The sequence below is a fragment of the Macaca mulatta genome, chromosome 16, assembly GCF_049350105.2.
Source record: "Macaca mulatta isolate MMU2019108-1 chromosome 16, T2T-MMU8v2.0, whole genome shotgun sequence".
In the NCBI taxonomy this organism is placed as follows: domain Eukaryota; kingdom Metazoa; phylum Chordata; class Mammalia; order Primates; family Cercopithecidae; genus Macaca; species Macaca mulatta.
The window spans coordinates 49,113,686-49,132,183 of record NC_133421.1 but is presented as its reverse complement, the minus strand read 5'-3'; the positions used below and the strand labels follow the sequence as shown (position 1 = coordinate 49,132,183).

At 54.0% G+C, this 18,498-nt stretch overlaps 1 protein-coding gene, 1 long non-coding RNA gene and 1 other non-coding gene across 15 annotated transcripts in view; 2 read left to right on the top strand and 1 right to left on the bottom strand.

Moving 5' to 3' along the window:
* BCAS3 (BCAS3 microtubule associated cell migration factor) overlaps nt 1-18,498 on the bottom strand; it is a 712,862-nt gene that overhangs the window by 1,669 nt on the left and 692,695 nt on the right. For 3 of the 13 annotated variants that reach the window (XM_077970813.1, XM_028836234.2, XM_028836237.2), the window contains 2 exons: nt 12,048-12,113; nt 2,478-2,568 (listed from right to left, as the gene is read on the bottom strand). The exons of 5 other annotated variants lie outside the window; for them this stretch is intronic. In XM_077970813.1, coding sequence (XP_077826939.1) covers nt 2,478-2,568; nt 12,048-12,113 — 157 coding nt within the window. The remainder of the gene's footprint in view (nt 1-2,477; nt 2,569-12,047; nt 12,114-18,498) is intronic. 5 more of the 13 variants (XM_077970816.1, XM_028836239.2, XM_028836241.2 and 2 more) reach the window with 2 other exon arrangements.
* LOC106994081 (uncharacterized) overlaps nt 1-18,498 on the top strand; it is a 37,170-nt gene that overhangs the window by 8,343 nt on the left and 10,329 nt on the right. The window lies entirely within an intron of this gene.
* Nucleotides 9,922-13,888, top strand: LOC114673112 (uncharacterized). Its single transcript, XR_013406340.1, has 2 exons — nt 9,922-10,145; nt 10,498-13,888. It is a non-coding gene; the product is annotated as an uncharacterized LOC114673112 (long non-coding RNA).

Below are 18,498 nucleotides of genomic sequence, written 5' to 3'. Positions count from 1 at the left end.
TGGCCCATCTCATTCAGCTATGGGCCCCTCAACTGTCCTACCATCTCTGGACCCAAGTCAGGTCCTGGGGTAGGTGGATTGGGAACGGAATTCCCTGCTTGCTGAGTGTAAGGAAGAACCAATGACTTCTTGGCTTTCTGAAGGTGGCCAGTTCCGATTCCCTTTCAGGCTCCCCCGGGGGCTCTGACATGTGGGCACCGACATACTGGGCAGTCTCTGGTGTCTGCCCCAAGCCAAGATATGTAGACCTGCAACCTTCTCCAAGGAACGCCTGCCTGTGACTGAGGGGGTCTGGCCTGTCCACCCAGGAGTGCAGGACTTCAAAGCAGTCATTTGAAAGAGGAAGATGTGCACAAACGTTGCACTCATCTGGTCTGGCTTGAGACCTTGGTCTTCAGCCTGCAACTGCTCCCAGGCCTCCTGCCACCACACGCGCAGTACAGCTGGCTCTAGTTAGGGAATGAAGGGGTCACGGCCTTCACTCCTGGGCCGGCCAGCACCAGCCAGCCAGGAACGAGCCACTGACCCCCACTCTCTGCAGGCCTGCAGCGGCCACAGAGTGGAGTGGGGAGGAGGCAGGCACCTGGGCCTTGTCGGGGGAGGGGCCCTTGGGATCCATCAGCCGCGTCTGTGGCCTGGGTCTCGGTGGGACAGTTCACTGGGACACCAGGGCCTCTTGGCAAATTGGGGAAAGTAGGGGATGGGACTGTGGACAGGGGCCGAGGGCCTGACTATGGTCCCTGACCTCCAAGGGACATTGGCTGCCTGGGAAAGTCAAGAGCTATCTGGATACGGATAGAAAACAAGGCAGGTAGGATCTTTTTTTCCTGCTCCTTCTTCAGTATCACCGTAATTTGGGGTGACAGGCCATTGTGCTATGAGATGGAGAGGGTGGTAAAGCCAAGAGTAGACCCTGGGGATTCTACGTGGAAGCTCCAGATTCCAAGAGCCCCCTCTGTTGCCTTCTTTCCCCACAAGCAAGCCGAGTTGTGGGCGATCTCTGAGGTACCACCGCCCTCATGCGCGGCCGGCCCGGCACTAGGGGGCGCTGACAGCAGGGCCAGGCGGGCGAGAGAAGAGCACCGGCAGGAGGAAGAAAAGCAGGGGCTTCCTTAGGATGGGGCCGCCAGGCCTAAGGAAGAAGGCCCCCGAGGAAGAAGCAGGCAAGGCCACCAGGATGGGGAAGACTGGCCCCTTTTTACAGCTCAGGGACAGCTTCAACAGCCTTGATGCAAAATGCCTCTATGTCCACACTGCCAAGGAAGCCAGGAAACGGGAGCCCAGGCCCAGGCATGGCACCCCCACCGTCCCCTGGCATAGGCCCCCAGCAAATACCCCAGCAGCTTCGGTGGTCCCACCAATCAGTCTTCATGGACGCACCCCAGCCCATCACACCACAGTGCAGGGAAACCCGCCCAGGGGCTTACAAGATGAATGTGCTGTTCTTGGGGGCCAGGGACTGCCCGAGTGCCTTGTTCGAACTTTCCCTTTGTCAGTTAGGCCTGGGTAAGATGGATGGGGGCAGCGTTCTCCCTCGCCCCTGCATCCCAGGGTAACCAAGGCTCTGCTGAACTTCTCCCTCCTCTGCCTCTGCCCTGGCTAAGCCTGCACTGTGCGCCTCGGTCTCCTGACTCCAGGTCACCCGCCCTGTGCCAAAGCCAGAGTGCGCTGTCTACAGCATGGCCCTCATCTTGCTTTTCCTCTGCGTAAAAGCCTTCAACCACTCCTAACAGTTCCCAGGGCAAGCTCTGAACTCCCCAGCACTATGAAATGGCCTTCCCATGACCTGCTGCCAACGCCTCACTAGTGGTACCCGTTATTATGTCTGAGACATGAAAGTGATGAAGCTGTGTGGTGTTTGGACCCATCCAGGTGGTTCTAGGCCTCTGGGCCTGTGCTCATGTAAATTGCTCTAAAAAGCCCTACACTGGCTCCCTGGGCCCCAGAACACCTACTCATCTTCCAAAGCTTAGCACCAGTATCCACTCCTCTGTGAGCCCATCCTGCCCCCCCACAGAGCCTGCCAGACCCCACCCTGCACTATGCTGACTCCTAGCCCAGGCCCCCTCGCCCTCCCATGTGTCTCCTCATCTAGAGGAGACCCCCTCAGGGGGGTTCTGTGCCTTATCTCTGTATCCCTAGTGGCCTGGAAAATCATGGGTGCCCTAAACATTTCTAGCATGAATGAATGAATGAATGAATGAATGAATGAATGAATAAAAGATGTGGTAAGGGGAGGTGGGGGCCCATTCTTCAACACAGACTAACAGTGAAAGAAACGGTGGCTTGCTGGCCCCAGGGCAGCTTTGTGGGCGCTTTTCTCCATGCCTCCTCTCAGACCCCTTCTGTTCCTCCCCCTGCAGGCAGGGGTGTGTGTGGGAAGTGGAGGGGAGGAAGGCTGCTCAGATTCCCCACTCCAAGTCATCCCGGCCGCCCAGCCCTAGGAGCAAGCGGCAAACGGAAATGTGTGGCCTTACCTTCCTCCATCCCGAACGCATGCTTTGTTACTGTTGGGTTGCTCACGGACGCTGGGCTGTTGGCATTGTTTTTTTTTTCCTTTTTTTTTCCCTTTTGAAAAGAAAAGCATTGAGGAATCTTTTTGGAAAAGATATGGACAACGATTGAGAAGTACACTGATCTCTGCAAGCAGGTGGAGAGGTGTCAGGAGGTGCGGGGGCACACCGTGAGGAGGGGAGCTTGCAGTCAAGGAGGACAGTGACATGCATGTGTAGGGGCTGGGGACCAGTCGGTCTTGGAGGTCGCAGAGATGGATCTGCTGTGACAGAGGGGGCCAAGACTCCGTTCAGTGTGGGGGAGGGGGAGAGGAGTCACAGGTTCAGCATGAGGAACAGTTTTAGGAAGGGGGAGGGGTGGGGACCTACGGCCCATGCAGTGCCAGATGGGGTCCCATGCAGGTGGGTTGCCGGAAGAGGACAGGGAGATAGACTGCAGTTTTTAGGGGTGCCCTTGGACCTTCTGACTCAGTGGCCCAACTCCTGGCTGCTGCCCTCCTCCCCCACTCCCAAGACCCCCAGGTCTGGGCAGCTGTCCTGTGGCTGAGGTGGACCTGTGGGGGAAGTCCATGAGGAACTTGCCAGGGCCCGGAAGGGAGTGCTGGGGGCTCTGTGGCAGGAAATAAGGAAAGTGTCCCCAGCCGCCTCCCCACTTAGAGGTGTGGAGATTCTGGTCAGTGGGAAAAGCTCTAAAAGAGTTTGTTCTCCAGGCCCTGAAGTAGGGCAGGAGAGGAGGAGTGGCTCTCAGGCAAGCGGCTAGACCCAGTCACCTCACTGTGACCTTGCATTCTCCAGGGATGTGGTTTCCCTGGGTGGTGGGAGCTATATACCCACGCTGCAGAGAGCAAAACCAAGGAAGAGGAAGCAGCCACTAGCCCTGGTTCTTCACCCTCTCCCCCCTCCCCCAAGAAAGAACGGGTGCTGGTGCGGGCCACAGGGTGCTGGCAGCTCCGGCATCACTAAGACCGGCCCCCATGCCCATGCCGGAGAGCCATTCCTGTTGGCTCATACTGGAAATGGGCCTGTTACCCGCAGCTGCCCCTCTATGGCTTGGGCCGGGATAGGCAGGCCCCAGGGGTAGGGGGATGATGAATGAGTAGCACCTGAAGGAAAGGTGCCTCTGCTCTCGTGAAACAAGTGAAGGATGAGACAGCTCGATCCTTGGCACTACTGTTCTCAGGGTGAAAAAAAAAAAAAAAGCAAGCTGGATCCACACGCTGCCCCACTCCATATGGAGCCTGTCCAAACTCAGAGGTGTCAGAGGGGGCGGAGACAGGGGGCTGGCCTTTTTGGAGAGAAGCAACCCTGGTCACCTGGGAGCGTGTGCCCAGGGAGATGGCGTGGGGTGGGGTCGCTCTCTGTCTGTGAGGAGGCAAGGGCACAGCTGCCCACACCTCACCCTACTCCTGAGCTGGGTCATGCAGCATGGCCCCTGCCCCCCCGCCCACAGTGCAGTGTTGTGGTCCCTTTGCCAGGCTGTGAGTTGATGGGCAGCAGACTCCCCGGGAGGGGTGAAATGTGGAGGGCACAGGGCCTGTGTGAGACGCAGGGAAAGCTGGAGAGGCCAAACCAGGGCGCCCAGCAGCAGGTTGGAGGTGAAGTCAGGCAGGGTGCAGTGGCTCACGCCTGTAATCCCACACTTTGGGAAGCCAAGGCAAGGGGATCACTTGAAGCCAAGAGTTCAAGATCATCTTGGGCAACACAGCAAAACCGTGTCCAAAAATTAAAAGATTAGCCAGGCGTGGTAGCATGTGCCTGTAGTCCCAGCTACTCGGGAGGCAGGAAGATCCCTTGAGCCCAGGTGCTCCAGGCTGCAGCGGGCTATGGTTGTGCCACTACACTCCAGCCTGGCATCTCAAAAAACAAAACAAAACAAAAGAGTGAGGAAGTCCTGCTGCGGGCTTGGTGTCCTCTGGGTCTCTTCCAAGCTGGACGTCAAAGGCCCTGAGAAAAGCTCCTCTGGCTTCTGGAAGCAGGGGCATTGAGCCCTAGCCCAGGGACCTGAGTGGGGCCAGGGAGGGCAGTGCTCTGTATGTGTTTAGGAACAGGCTGCCTGGGGCCCCTGGTTCAGCCTTGGGCAGCTCTGGCACTTCTGCCACCACAAAAGGAGCAGCATCCACGGCTCTGTACATGAGCATTGATGCTGCCCACTGAAGGGACTGGCAGAGCACTGTGACTGAGCCCTGGCTGCATTTCTCCACCCACGCTGCCTGGTGGGAGTAGGATGAGACCTTAGGGTCCAGTCTGACCCTGCACCCACAGCTCTGCCTGCTTCCAGCAGTGAGCAGGAGGATGAGGATGTTTCCCCCAGCCAGTCCATCCCCCCAACTTGGAGAACCCGAGAAGGCAGAGGGGCAGTGTCTGCCCAGCTTGGTGGAGGCGTTTAGGGAAGTGGTTAAGGGCACAGCCCCCGGCCACCTGCTACCTGGGAGACTTTAGGAAAGCTACTCGAATCGTTGTGCCTCAGGTTCCCGAACATGAGGTTAACAATGTCTGTGTCATGGCCTGGTTCTAAGAATGAAATTAAATAATGCATGTAGAGTGCATCACAAAGTGCTTAACGCTTCCAGTCAGCAAATGTGAGTTACTATTATTGCTGCAATCGGATTAGTCATTGTGATGATCCACAGGACTACAGGGTCCCTCTCCAGCCTCCCTCCCCAGCAGGTGTCTCTGCCATCCAGGCCCTCATCAGCTTGGCTTCCACTGGAGTTTGGGAAGGATTCTTTCTTTTTAATCAAGAAATGGCCCAGGGAGGAAGATGGCAGATATGTGTTTACAGCTTTTCATTTCCCTCCTCGTCTCTTTGCAAATACCCTCTTCCAAGATGGAAAATAAATTTCCAACCCTGTTGACATGCATCGATTTTTCCCTTCTGCATCCACCTCTCAGCTCTCCCACATCAGCAGGGACTGTGGTTAAGACCCTTGCTGGGGCTGGGCTTGCTGGTGGCCCAGGGGAGCGGATGGCTTCGCGGCACACAGCAGCCAGCCGAGCTGCCCGGTTTGCCCAGTGCCTGGCTTTGAGGAGGTTTGCAACCAACAGCTTCAGTCCCCTTCTGCCTGGGGGTTCCTGAATGGGGAGTGAGGTACATAGTTGGGGAGGTCCTCTCATTAGGAGGTCAGGCATTTTCTGCATTTTCCCTTGATGGGACATGTGAAGAGGAGACCAGCGGGTCACGTGACTGCTCTAAGTTCAGTAAATGGACCACATGGGGTCTGCCCCAAGGGATCAACTTGGTCAGCAAGGGGCCTGCACACAGGGCCGTTATGTCCTGCAAACAGGACTGGCTATGCAAAATGGGGCTTGGAGAGAGAGAGGCTGAGTGGAGGGAAGACTTGACCAACTTGTGTGGGGCTGAGCAGGGCTGGCAGCTTCCTGGTGCTGACGCTGGCACCTGGAGAGGTGGTGGTCCAGGCAGACATGGCTCGGGGCTGTTTGTCTTACACCAGTCCTGTGCCTGAAAACAACTGCTGTCTCTTCCAGAGGGTGGCTGAGGAGGCGGGGGCCTGCTCTGTGAGACAGAGACGGAGTTGGCTGAGATTGGCTCTAAACCCCTGACAGCCTTGTCAGAGACCACACTCTGGGATGGAGCCAGCCGCAGCCCCCAGGGCACTTTTTAGAAGGTGAAAAGTGCAGCAGTTAAAGGCAGCCCTGCTTCCCACTGCACTCAGTGTACCCACCTCCCAGGCTTCCTGGCTCCCCTGCGCTTTCCCTCTTCCCCACCACCCGCCCCGCCAGGCTTCACCCAGCAGTGTGGGGCTCCCCTCCCCACCAGGTTCCTCCCTAAGGCTTCAGAGCTCACAGGCTGCCAGGCTGCCATGCCCACAGACCAGGAGTCCTCTTTGCCCACCAGCAGTGAGCGCTTGGGAGGATGGGGGGCTGGGCTAGCAGGGACTGAGAAGGGAGTCCCCTTTCTCCTCTGGCAGGGGTTTCTGTTCCCTTCCCAGGCATGCTGGAGGAAGGAAGGAGGGCAGCTTCTGGAAGCTGAGGATGAAAAGACTCCTCTGCTTCTGCTAACAGGAACCCTGGCTTGGGCTGCAGGCACCAGGGAGCAGGTGAGAGGCAGGGCTCACTCTGGCCTGCTGTTATCTCGGGGGCTTCATGCCTAAGTTTGAGCACAGACCCCTGGCCCAGGCACCTCATGCACTGGTGCCTTCCTCGCAACACAGCCTGGGCTCCTGAGAGCTCCTGCCTGAGTGCTGGGGCCTGGGGGCAGGCATGGCCTCCTTCCTGGCTGGAGTCTCTTTCCACACACAGGCTCCCAGGAACATGCTTTCTCTCCTCCTTGCCCAGCTTTTGTTTCTGACCCCTCAGGTAGTGAGATCCAGAATGCTGTCACAGAATGAAGCAGGACCGCATGGCGTATCCTGCATCCAGCCCTCACCAGCTCCAAACACTGAAGGGAAATCTCTGGTGCTTTTGACTCAGGATGCCTGGAACTGCTGCCCTTGGCCACTGGGGCCAGGCACAGGTGCTTTAAAGCCTCAGCAGGGTTTGCTGGGAGACCTGAGGATGAGAGACCTCAGATGCCGCCAGACGTCCACCGCCCCAGAAGGTGAAAGTCACAACCAACACCTAGCTAGGGTGAGGGCTGAGGACACTGCAAGTCAGGTAGGCAGCGGGCCCTCTCTGTGCCTGCGCTTCCACCCGAGCAACCAGGGAGGGCACGGGCATGTCACCTTCCCCCAGCCATTCCCCTTCCCTCTAGGACCCACAGAGGAAAGCTTCTCAGGCCCCCGGAAGCCCCGTTCATGAGAGCAAGCCATTGCGGCCTTAACGCCATGAGCGGGGCTGAGAGACAGGTTAGAGCCCCAGACACCGGCAGGTGCCAGCAGGGACAGGGGCAGAAGCTGGGAGAGATGTGTATTGCAATGCCGGGGAAGGGAGAATGAAGATGGGAAAGGTTGGGGAGGAGAGAGCCCTGGGGACTGAGGAGGACTTGGGAGGGCCTGTCCCTCACTGCAGCCGCGCCTCTCCTATATGGCTGACGGTGCCTGTGTGTGGCGTGGGGAGGGCACTGGAGCTCCAGGCAGAGCTTCCAGCCCGGCGCGGGTTCTCCTTTGCAGCCTTTGAACGACTAAAGAGTGGTGGCATGGGCAGGTCTGAGCCACAGGGTGTGCTGGCCTGGTGGGGACTGGGGCCATTTCCCCCAAGAAGGCTGCCACACCTCACTCCCAGTAAAGCCACCTTACCCATGCCTCCCCAGGTCTTGGCTTGAAAGGAGAAGATCACCCACCCAGACCACCTCGACTGCACCCCACATCCGGGGACCCTCTCAGTGCCCACTACGTTAGTGAAACCTGAAACCCTGACCAAGGCAGAGTACATGCGGTCACCACATGCTATACGAGGGGACAGAAAAGGCTGCGCTGACCCAGCTCCTATGTCCCTAGTTTGGATGTGTCTGAGGACTGGCCGGAGCCATGCCGAGGATCGGCCAGATGTGGGAGAAGCCCTGCCCTGCCGCTCCCTGTGGACGGCCCGGGGAGGAGGAGGACTGTGCTAAGAGGCTGACTTCGCTCTGGCCTCAGTTCTGTCACAGATGTGCCAAATGACCTGAGCGAGTCACTTCACTTCTCATTTGCATCAGCATCTGTGGCACAGGAGGGGAGGGTCTGCTCTAGTGACCTCACTGGGCGTGTATGGCTCTAATGAGAAAAGCATGTGGGGGGCTTTAAGAAGCAGAACCCGCACTGGACACGCACGCGAGACCTCTGGGTAAAAAAATAAGCTTTGCTGCCTCCGCTGTCTCTAGCAGGCGGAGGGCCCCCCAGGAGGGGGGTTGAAATATCCCTCCTAGCTCCAGCTCCTCGGTGCCAACCTGGGGGCAGAGCCTTGGCCGATGCCACTTAGGGTGGACTCAGTGCTGAGGGGCATGGCAGGCGGGCTTGGGATGGAGAACGCCCATCCAGGTGCTGCCACACCACCGCTCTGTGTGGATGCCAATGAGGGGCCTGGAGGAGTCTCAGGCACCAGCACACAGGCCTGCTCTGCCCGGCTATGAAGAGGGGACAGGGCTTGGAGACTGGTCCTTGGCACTAGGTGCTGGCAGCTGGCCTTGACCTGTCTGTGTCCTGAAGTCCAGCCCTGAAGCTTGGAAGACCCACCCTAGTTCCTGGGAAGGGGTCTCCCCGAGCTACCCTCCAGCGTGACGAGATAGCACTGAGCCCTGCAGACCACAGGACAGCGGCTGTCCTTTGAGAGCTGCTGGCCAGCAGGCCAGAGCCACATCTGCTTCTCATTCCAATGTCCAAATGTAATTAAATTCCCTACGACGCAGCGGAAGAGTTTGGTAAGATGTGGCTTTCCCCTTTTCCATCAAGGTTAAGAAATCACAGTCTCTCATTCCACAGGCAGACGGGCGTTCCTCCCTGCCACTGGTCCATCCTAGTCTGCAAAGGTGAAGGCCTGTGCCCTTATCTGTTTTCTAGAGTTTATGGGGCTGGGGCCAGCATGGGATACACAGATCTCCCCCACCCCTGTGTTCCATTTACCCACCTGAGAGGATTAACAGCTGAGGTCAAAGCTTCGGGCTTGCAGCCGAGCAAGACAGTGTGCTGGGGGTTCATCGGGGGTGGGGGTGGGGAGTTAGTGCCCTGACTCCTTCTGAAAGGGTCTCCCCGACCCGAGGAGACAGCACTGTGCCCAGGCTCACCTCAGTGACAACTCCAGTGTCCTTCCACTGCTGGGATGTGGTGCTGTCATAATACCCTGCTGAGGGGACCCCTGCTTGCTTCGTAGCTCCTCACAGCAGGAAGTGCTTGAGGGTTACGATTCTGGAGTCTTTGGGACAAGGAGCTCTCGGTAGCTGGGCCTGGTCCTACAGCCCAGGACAGGGTGAGGCCCTTCCCCCCCTCTTACTTCTCACCTTGAGGCCCTGGGCCTGCTGCAAGGAGGCGCCCCTCTCCCTGCCCCCTCCCTGTACACGAAGGAGGAGAGGTATGAGAGATGGTGGAAGAATCCGTCTAATAGACAAGGCCCTGAGTGGTGCCTGGCCCTCTCCAGGAATCTCCAGGACCTCCACGTCTCACAGGACTGTTTGCCACTTCCGGCCTGGAAGGGCTCTGGACAGCTGCAGGGACAGCAGGGTCCAAGGTGCAGTCCTCTGTGAGAGGGGGTGTCCTGTTTCAGGCTTCAGTGCCTCTGCCCCTCGGCCTCCTGCCCAGAACTTCCCCATATCCAAATCCAGGCAGAATGGTCCCTAGAGGGCTGCTTTTCCCCGCTTCCCTTCCCACTGGAGGATCTTCTGTTCATGGCACTTATGACTTTCATGGTAATGGTTCCATTCTCCTTCCCCTATGCCAATTTTTCTAATCATTGTGGTACAGGCTTTCTGAGAGTTCCTTCCTTCCTTCCTTCCTTTCCTTCCTTTCCTTCCTTTCCTTCCCTTCCTTCCTCCCTCCTTTTTTTTTTTTTTTTTTTTTTTTTTTTTTTTTTGAGACAGGGTCTTACTCTTTCACACAGGCTGGAGTGCAGTGTTGCGATCTCAGCTTACTGCAACCTCCACCTTCTGGGTTCAAACAATTCTCCTGGCCGGGCACGGTGGCTCAGGCCTGTAATCTCAACACTTTGGGAGGCTGAGGCAGGTGTATCACCTGAGGTCAGGAGTTCGAGACCAGCCTGACCAACGTGGTAAAACCCCCGTCTCTACAAAAAATGCAAAAAATTAGCCGGGCATGGTGGCGGGTGACTGTAATCTCAGCTACTGGGGAGGCTGAGGCAGGAGAATCCCTTGAACCTGGGAGGCAGATGTTGCGGTGAGCTGAGGTTGTGCCGTTGCACTCCAACCTGGGCAATAAGAGTGAAACTCTGTCTCCGAAAAAAAAAAAAAAGCCAAATAACAAAAGCTGATTCTCCTGCCTCAGCCTCCTGAGTAGCTGGGATTACAGGCATGTGCCACCACGTCTGGCTAATTTTTGTATTTTTAGTAGAGATGGGGTTTCACCATGTTGGCCAGGCTGGTCTCAAACTCCTGACCTAGGTGATCCACCCTCCTCAGCCTCCCAAAGTCCTGAGATTACAAGAGTGAGCCACACCGTGCCCGGCCCCAGGCTTTATGAGAGTTTCTTAATAAGTGGGAGTATTTTTCACTTTGAAACAAGCTGTCCTGAAAGTTAATGACTTATTGGGGCTGTGGCTGCTACCCAGAGACCAATGGGGGTTGGGGAGAGGATGACTAGGCTGGGGGTAGGAGAGAATTTTCTAGATTAATAATACTGTGCTGAGGTTGAGGTCCCTTTAAGACCCCTGGCCAGCTCCCGTGTTGGAGTCCCACATGTTGCTCACAGCAACCCTACCAGAGAACCAGAACCATGTACAGGCACACATGGCATCTGCGTGCCGAAGAATGCTGGCCCTGGGCACAGGCACACACATACAAGTTGGTGTGAACCAACCAATCCCAATGCACTGACCTGGCTCTAAAGAGATAGAGCTTTTTAGGTTTGTTTCCAGATGGTAAACCTGAGTTTAGTAATCGATTTAACTTCTCGGTGGCATTTAGCGTCTGGTAGCCTTGACATCAGTGAACCAGGTTTGAAGTTAACTAACCCAGTTCTTGATCTAGTGTTCTAGGCAAGCCTAGCTAAAGGAATGGTGTTGGGGCATGGCCTCTGTTGCCCTCTTTGGGGTCCCAGCCTGTGTCTCAAGCCCACACGCCGTGGCTGGGAAAGGATCACGGTCTCAGCTAATTGTGGTGGTGCCGCCGCCCGTCCAGATGGAAAAGGCCGGGCTGATGCCGGTCTGCCTTTGTGCTGTGCTCGCAGACTGGCTGCTGGTGCCGGGGCTCTATTCATTATTCAATTCAGCTGGCTCAGGCGAGCCTTTCCATTTGCTCCTCCAGGAGGAATAACAAATCTAGAAATGCAATTCCACTTTGGTGTATTAAGATATTGATTTGCCTGTCGGGTGGAAGTGCATTTGTTCTGTCAGCCCTCCCGTGGGTAGGAAGGGGTTAACCAAATGTTTATCACAAGGCTGGCTTCAGAGTTGAAAGTAATGTGATCAGTAATGAATTTTGTGTTACATTAGGTTGTATAAATGGACAGACAAGCGCAGACAACAAGTGGCCAGGAGTCGGGGCTAATCTAATGATGTAAAAATAGAGACAGCACCAATTATACTAGGGGCCAGCTCCAGGCTCCTGCAGGGACTGCAAATGAATAGGTACAAATCAAATTACTCACTAATAGACGCACTACAAGAGGGGCAGTCAATGGTAAATGCATTAGAGCCTAGTGACCTCTCTGCTCTGCACAGCAGAGTCCGAAAATTTGACTTCCATCTTCAAAGTGGGGGGCAGGGAGTAGCGTTCTCAAAGAAACTCTTGTTGGGTGAAGGATGACAGCCGCTCCCCATCCCAAACCAGTCCCCTGCCAGAAGGGATCTCCCATCTGAATTGACCCCTGCCCTCCCTAGAGTGCTCCTGGGCCTGGGCCTGGGCACGAGGGCTTAGGGAGAGCACCCTCTTGAGGGACAAAAGAAGCAATGGGATAACCCCTTCCACATAGGCAAAGATAGGATGTTACATACCAAAACACTTCACAGCCACGTGTCTCTCGGGGGGGAAGGTTTTTACTGCTACATCAAGGGCTGTGTCTGTATTGAAAATAAAATATTCCTTTAAAGAGGATCACAAACTGGACCTTTAAGAGAGCAGGAAGAGCTGAGATCAAAGTGAGTCGATACCCAAATCTGGTTTGACCACTGAGAGCTTCGTGGGGGTGTTCATGGTCTGTTCCCAGGCACAGCACATCTAGGGTTTTACACATTTCTCACTAGCCTAAACTGGTATCATCCTTCCTTCTCTCCCTCCTCCCCAGTCCAGCTGCCTGAGTTCCTACACTCCTGCCTGCCGCACAGGGCTGAGGTAGGGAAGGATGTAGAGACAAAGCCGGCATCTTGGGTAACCACTCAGATTTTCTTTCTCCTCTCAGCTTCTGTGGATTTGGAAACCAGGTCTGAACTTCAAAGCTGCATGGCAGTGTGTGATTGGGCTGCTTAGGGAAAGGTCACAAAGACCAGCTCAAGGGTGCTAACTGCATGCTCCTATTCAGCTCTCAGTGGTCGGGGATGGATAATGCATGAAACCAAGAAACTCCAGGCTTTCCAAGGACCCAGCCCAGGCTCATACTCCTCCAGCCCACCCCTTGGGTCAGCACCAAACCGTCACACACAACAGCATGGAGATGGCATGCTGGCCCTGGCCAACGGGAGCCAGGAGATGATGGGAACATTCCAGGAAAACGAACACAGTGGGCACGGAATGGAAAAGTCATCCTGAACAAATGACACGACCGGATGGTGCTTCTCCCAAAACTCAATGAAGGGTGCAGAGGGGTGGAACTGCAAGCTAGCGGGCTATACCCCATAAAAAAATATGTGGGTAATGGGGGAGGGCTGCGAAGCCCGGTGCTGGGGGATTTTGCCAGCAAATTAAAAAATGTCTTATGCAGTGGGCTGGCAGGTCCCTGGGGGCGGGGTGGGGTGGAAGGAGGAGTGGGCAGGAAGAAATAAGTAGAAGGCCGAGGCTAGGAAGCTGTTTCCAGGATGGGTGCTCCAAAATGCCTTCTTCTGCTAGGGAACTTCACTTCTCTGTTAAGTTCAATCAGATTGGCTTGGCTTGGCCTTCTTACTACAGTGCTCAGTGGCTTCTAGGAGCCAAGCTCTGGATTCCTAAAGGGTCAGAGGGTCATGGCCAACTTTCATTTTCTGTGAGCAAGTGTGTCTCCTTCTCTTAGCGGCCACCACATCCAGGGGGTGGCCTCCACATCTCGGGCCATGTTTCGAGAAGGCAGAGGGCAGAGGCAGGGGCCGAAGGGAAAGGTGGGAATTTAACCATCCATGACCACGTTCAACTTTGTTCAGAATCTCACACCTCACAGAAAGGTCAGTGGTTAAAAGTCAATACTGTGGCAGAGGAGGAGGAACAGGGAGAAATCCTCCCTTTTGTTAACCATTTACCTCTGTTAATGCTTCCAGAGGAAAGCCCATGATCTGGGGGTCCAACAGCCCTCCCCCAGCCCCTCAGTCCAAGCCTGTGCCTTTCCACAGTAATTCCTGCTTTCATGTTGGGGCAGCACCTGGAGAGGGGACTCTGAAGGGTCACAGAGGTCACACTGGCACTTCCTCCTTGTTGACAGGAATCACTGTGCCTTGGTGAAAGAGTTGAAAGGTGACTTTAGACAACTAAGAAATATGCAGAGGACAGTCTCAGCCCAAACTCCCATTACAGCTCTGCCCCTGGTGGGGCCTCCAGTAGCCTTAGTGACAAAGGTGGTGTGGGGAAAATGATCAACCCAGAATCAGATTTGAGACCTGGCCGGAAACTAACAAGTGTGACTTTTAATCAATAATGATTCCCATTGCTTTGACTGGCTTTCATTTACCTCTCAGGGGCCACAGAAACCCATCCAGTCACTCAACAAACATTAACTGAGCCTCAGCCTGGCTCTCCTTCCAGTGCTGGTTGCTGGGCAGGGAGAAGGCTGGTGGTTGGGGATAACAAAGATGATTCAGACTCGGTTCAAAGAACCAGTAGTGGGTCAAGACACTCGTGGGAGTATGGGTGAGGGAGGGGCTGAAGGGACCACCAGGGCTGGACCTTTTCCAATGGCAGAACAAAGGGAACTGGTGAGCAAGTTAATGGAAAAGGCGGCATACACTCTCTGCCCAGGTCCAAGTATCCAGCGAGTAGGTGGTGCAGAAATTCAGAGACAGAGAGAGTTGCACACATTTGGCTTCACGGTCAGGGAAAGCAACACAGAGGAGGTGAGATTTGAGCTTGGCCTAAGATGACGACTGGGCAGGATGGGAGGGTAGCGGTCTCCTGAGGGTTGACTAACATGCACCAGGGCCAGGGGAACAGGGTGCGTGCTGGGGATGCTGGGATCCTATGTTTGCATGAAGGTGGAGGAGGTGAAATATGCAGAGGTTGCTGCAGAAGGGGAGGTGGGAGGTCAGGCTGGAGGGGAAGGTGGGGAAGGCCTGCAAGAGACCAGAAACACGACGGCAAGGAGCCTGGGTGGTAATGTGCAGGCCTGGGCACTTTCTGAGCAGGGAAGTGAGACAGCAGTCAAGGCAGGGCCTGCCAGTGACAGTCCCCTTCCTCTGCTGGATCCTTGCTTATTCTGAATAAAAGGTGAGAATAACTGATAAAACTCTAACTCTTCAGACCAGGTGAGACCAGCAGGATCTTAATAACTGGAACCTCTTCCCAGACATCTTATTTTAATCCCACATCTTTTAGTTGTAATCTCACTTCAAATCTTTCATTTCTTCCTTTGTAAACTGGAGAGGGGAAGGTCTACCTGGCAGTGCTCTGACAATTAGAGGACATTTATGTGGCAGGCAGAGTCTGAGGTGTACAAGTCCCATGGGAGGTGTGGCCACTGCTACCATGGAGAGGAGTAAATGAGAGAGACCCAGTGCTCCCTACAGCAGCCAGGACATCAGAGTTATAGGAGGCCAACAATTACTACATTTACTAGCTCCTCCTCCTGACACTGTGTCACAGAGGGAGAAACTGGCCCAGAGAGGAAAAGGCACTTGCCCAGGGTCACAGGCTTCCCCCATTTCTTGATGAGGGCTTCAAATCCCAACAAAAAGGGGGAAACAAACCCCCCCCCCGCCCACACACACATTCTTCCCAATAGCGGGAGCTTGGTGCTGGGAACTGAAAGGACTCTCAGATTTGGCCTCTTCTGCCAGTGGAAAATAGCTAGGAATAGGCAATCCAACACTGAATCGAGACACAAATAGCAACACCAACACCGCCACCCCTGCTGAGGCCACCGGCTATCCCACAGTCTCGCTGGTGCAGCTGCTCCCTCTTGTTCCAAGCAGGGATGCTTGTGACCTGCTGCTGGGACTGGGCCCTCTATTTGGTGGCCCTGTGCCTCTGGGGACACTTTCTCCCACCCTCAGCAATCAGGGCATTAGGTACTGGGGAGTTCTAGCTTTGCCTCTGCATCCTAGAAAGACCATGCCCTGTGGGCAGGGGAGCACTCCTGACTTCCACTTGGTCCAGCTCAGCTAGGGAGGCCCAGTGGGAAGCTGGGGGTAGAAGTCAGAGAGAAACAGACCCACCGTTCAGTATGGTGGCCTCCTCTGGGGCTTTCATCTCTTTGAGGATAGGAAACATGTCTCTGATTTTTCTCCAGCCTATTGGGGAAGAAACTGGCAGATACCCACAGAGCCTGTCTGCCCCGCCCACAGAAAGAACACATTGGGCCACTGATGAAGTCATTAAGAGAAGACACTGAGAGAACTTCTGTAGATGCTATAGAAGGAGGAAAACTCCAGGGCCCAATTAGATAAGGCAGAGGAAAGGCCCTAGGTCCCGGCTAAGTTGCTTGGGTGACAGCGTTTGCTGAGGAACTTGGTGTTGCAGAGAGAGGGGAAATTTTAGGAGCAGTGGGCAATCAGGGATATTACCCTGAGAAGCCTAGAGACTTTGGCAAGAGAGCCAGACAAAGCCAGAAGCTATGGCTTGCACCGATGAATCACCCTTGCCCGTCTTGAGAAGGGGACCCAGGAAGTTGGAGAGGTAAGGCTCGGAGGAAAAAATTAAAGACGAACACTGGGTCTCATGGGCGGCCGCACTGGGGATCCTGGAGAGGAGAGCAATTCGTACTTTCAGGAGGCCGAAAGACTGTAACCCTTCCTGGGTATCTGGGGTAAATACCAATTTGCCTGATAGAGTGGCTGTAGGAAAAGGAGAGAAGATTCTATGGAAAGATCAAAGCAGCTTGGTGGTTGTGTGTGGTAGGGAAGCAGGGAATGTGACCTATGGGGCTATGAGCCACACTAGCCCTGTGAAGGTAGCATCTTCAGCTCACACGACCTCCGGGTTTGCTTAGGACAGGAACAGGGTGGCTAACCCAGGACCCATAAAGGAGGCTCACCTTTCACTGAGAATCAGAGAATCTCAGGTTTGGGAAAGGGACTTGGGAGGCCCACACAACACATGTGTGTGTCACTTCTCCAGCTTCCTGGGGCAACACTGTCAGTTCCTATTTCCATGGCCTTGCAATGAGTTGGGTCAGTAGGGTGCATCCATCTACCCCTAGGGCTGGACTGGGTAAAGTTCTCTCTAAATTGCAGATTTTAAAAATATGTGGGATGCAGAAAATTCTAACCAACACCACGTCTTCTGAAATGTCTGCCAAGTCCAATGTGGTCAACTACTTTCTATAGTGAACACTGATAAATCAAGTATCTGCTTTTAAAATGGGACTGACCAGAGAGTAGGGACGGCTAAAAGACAAGATAATTGGCCTAGTGTGGTGGCTCACACATGTAATCCCAGAACTTTGGGAGGCAGAGGTGGGTGGATCACCTGAGGTCAGGAGTTTGAGATCAGCCTGGCCAACATGGTGAAACCCCATCTCTACTAAAAATACAAAAATTAGCTAGGCGTGGTGGCGCATGCCTGTAATCCATGCTACCCAGGAGGCTGAGGCAGGAGAATCACTGGAACATGGGAGGTGGAGGCTGCAGTGGGCCGAGATTGTGCCATTGCCCTCTAGTCTGGGTGACAGAGTGAGACTTGGTCTCAAAAAAAAAAAAAAAAAAAAAAAAAGAAAAGAAAAGAAAAAAGAAAAAAGATAATTCATGGCACTGGTGCCTGCAATTACTGTCATCTGATCATGTGGCACCCTGGGATGGGATGGGTCTAATATGACACCTACTAGAAATGTAGCCTTAGAATGAAAAAGTCCCCGGCCCTCCGTACTGACGCAGGCAGAAGTTCCAAGGCCCTTTGGAAGAGCTGATTCTAGAGGCAGGAGAGGGGTCCAATACACTGAGTTATTTGGATTAGTTATTTGGTACATATCTGATCGACTCCAGTAAAAATATCTCACATTTGTTGAGAGCTTACTTTTTTATGGTCTTAAAATGAAAGACTTTATTAGTACATGTTAGTACGCGCGCACACACACATACACACACACACGAATAGTGCTTTTAGGTCATCTTTTGCAAAACATAGCAATCAACAAATATTTGTTATTAACTTGCTGAAACCATCCCGTGATCACTTAAAAACTGCCTAATGTTCAAAGTGTGCTTTTTATGTTAACAAGAGAAAAAGAAAGGCGCAGCCCTTTCAATACATAAAAAGTAGCTTCTGACAGAAATCTTTGGAAGAGCTTCAGTTGAAAATAATCTTAAAGCCTTTTCTGCAGAGTAATTAATACATAAATGGGAAAACTCAGAGGATTTAGGTGAATAAGCTAGAGCACTGACTTTCAAAGCATAGATTGCCATTCACCAATGTATTATGAAATCACTTTAGTGGGTAATGAGTGCATTTAAAAAAATGAAATAAAATAGAAAGTACAAGATAATTCTTAGAATAATAGAAGAAAAGAAAGTACTGGAATGCACTGGCTGTAATATTGTTTTGTGAAGGGTTACAGATGTGGGTGAACTAGGTCAGGGAGTAAAATGTATACATGACAGAGGGTAAGAGGCAAAGATTGAGCCCACTATGTGACCCCCAAGAATAACTGCTTCTGGCTGAAGCAGAGACTGTTAAAGAGACGGCAGACAGGAAAAGATGAAGCCTTTTCCTCTCTTTAATGCTGTCACTGTAAAGAAGAATCAGTGAGCCCGGGGCTGCAGGAAGGAACCGTCACCGGGAACAGACAGTCTCCCGGACCCTGAGAGCTGACTCTGTGAGCACTTAAGAGTCAACGGCAGGCCGGGCGCAGTGGCTCATGCCTGTAAGCCCAACACTTTGGGAAGCCAAGGCAGGCAGATCACTTGAGGTCAGGAGTTCAAGACCAGCCTGGCCAACATGGTGAAACCCTGTCTCTACTAAAAATACAAAAATTAGCCAGATGTGGTGGCATACGCCTGTAGTCCTAGCCACTTGGGAGGCTGAGGCATAAGAATTGCTTGAACCCTGGAGGCAGAGGTTGCAGAGAGCCCAGATCATGCCACTGCACTCCAGCCTGGGTGACAGAACGAGAAAAAA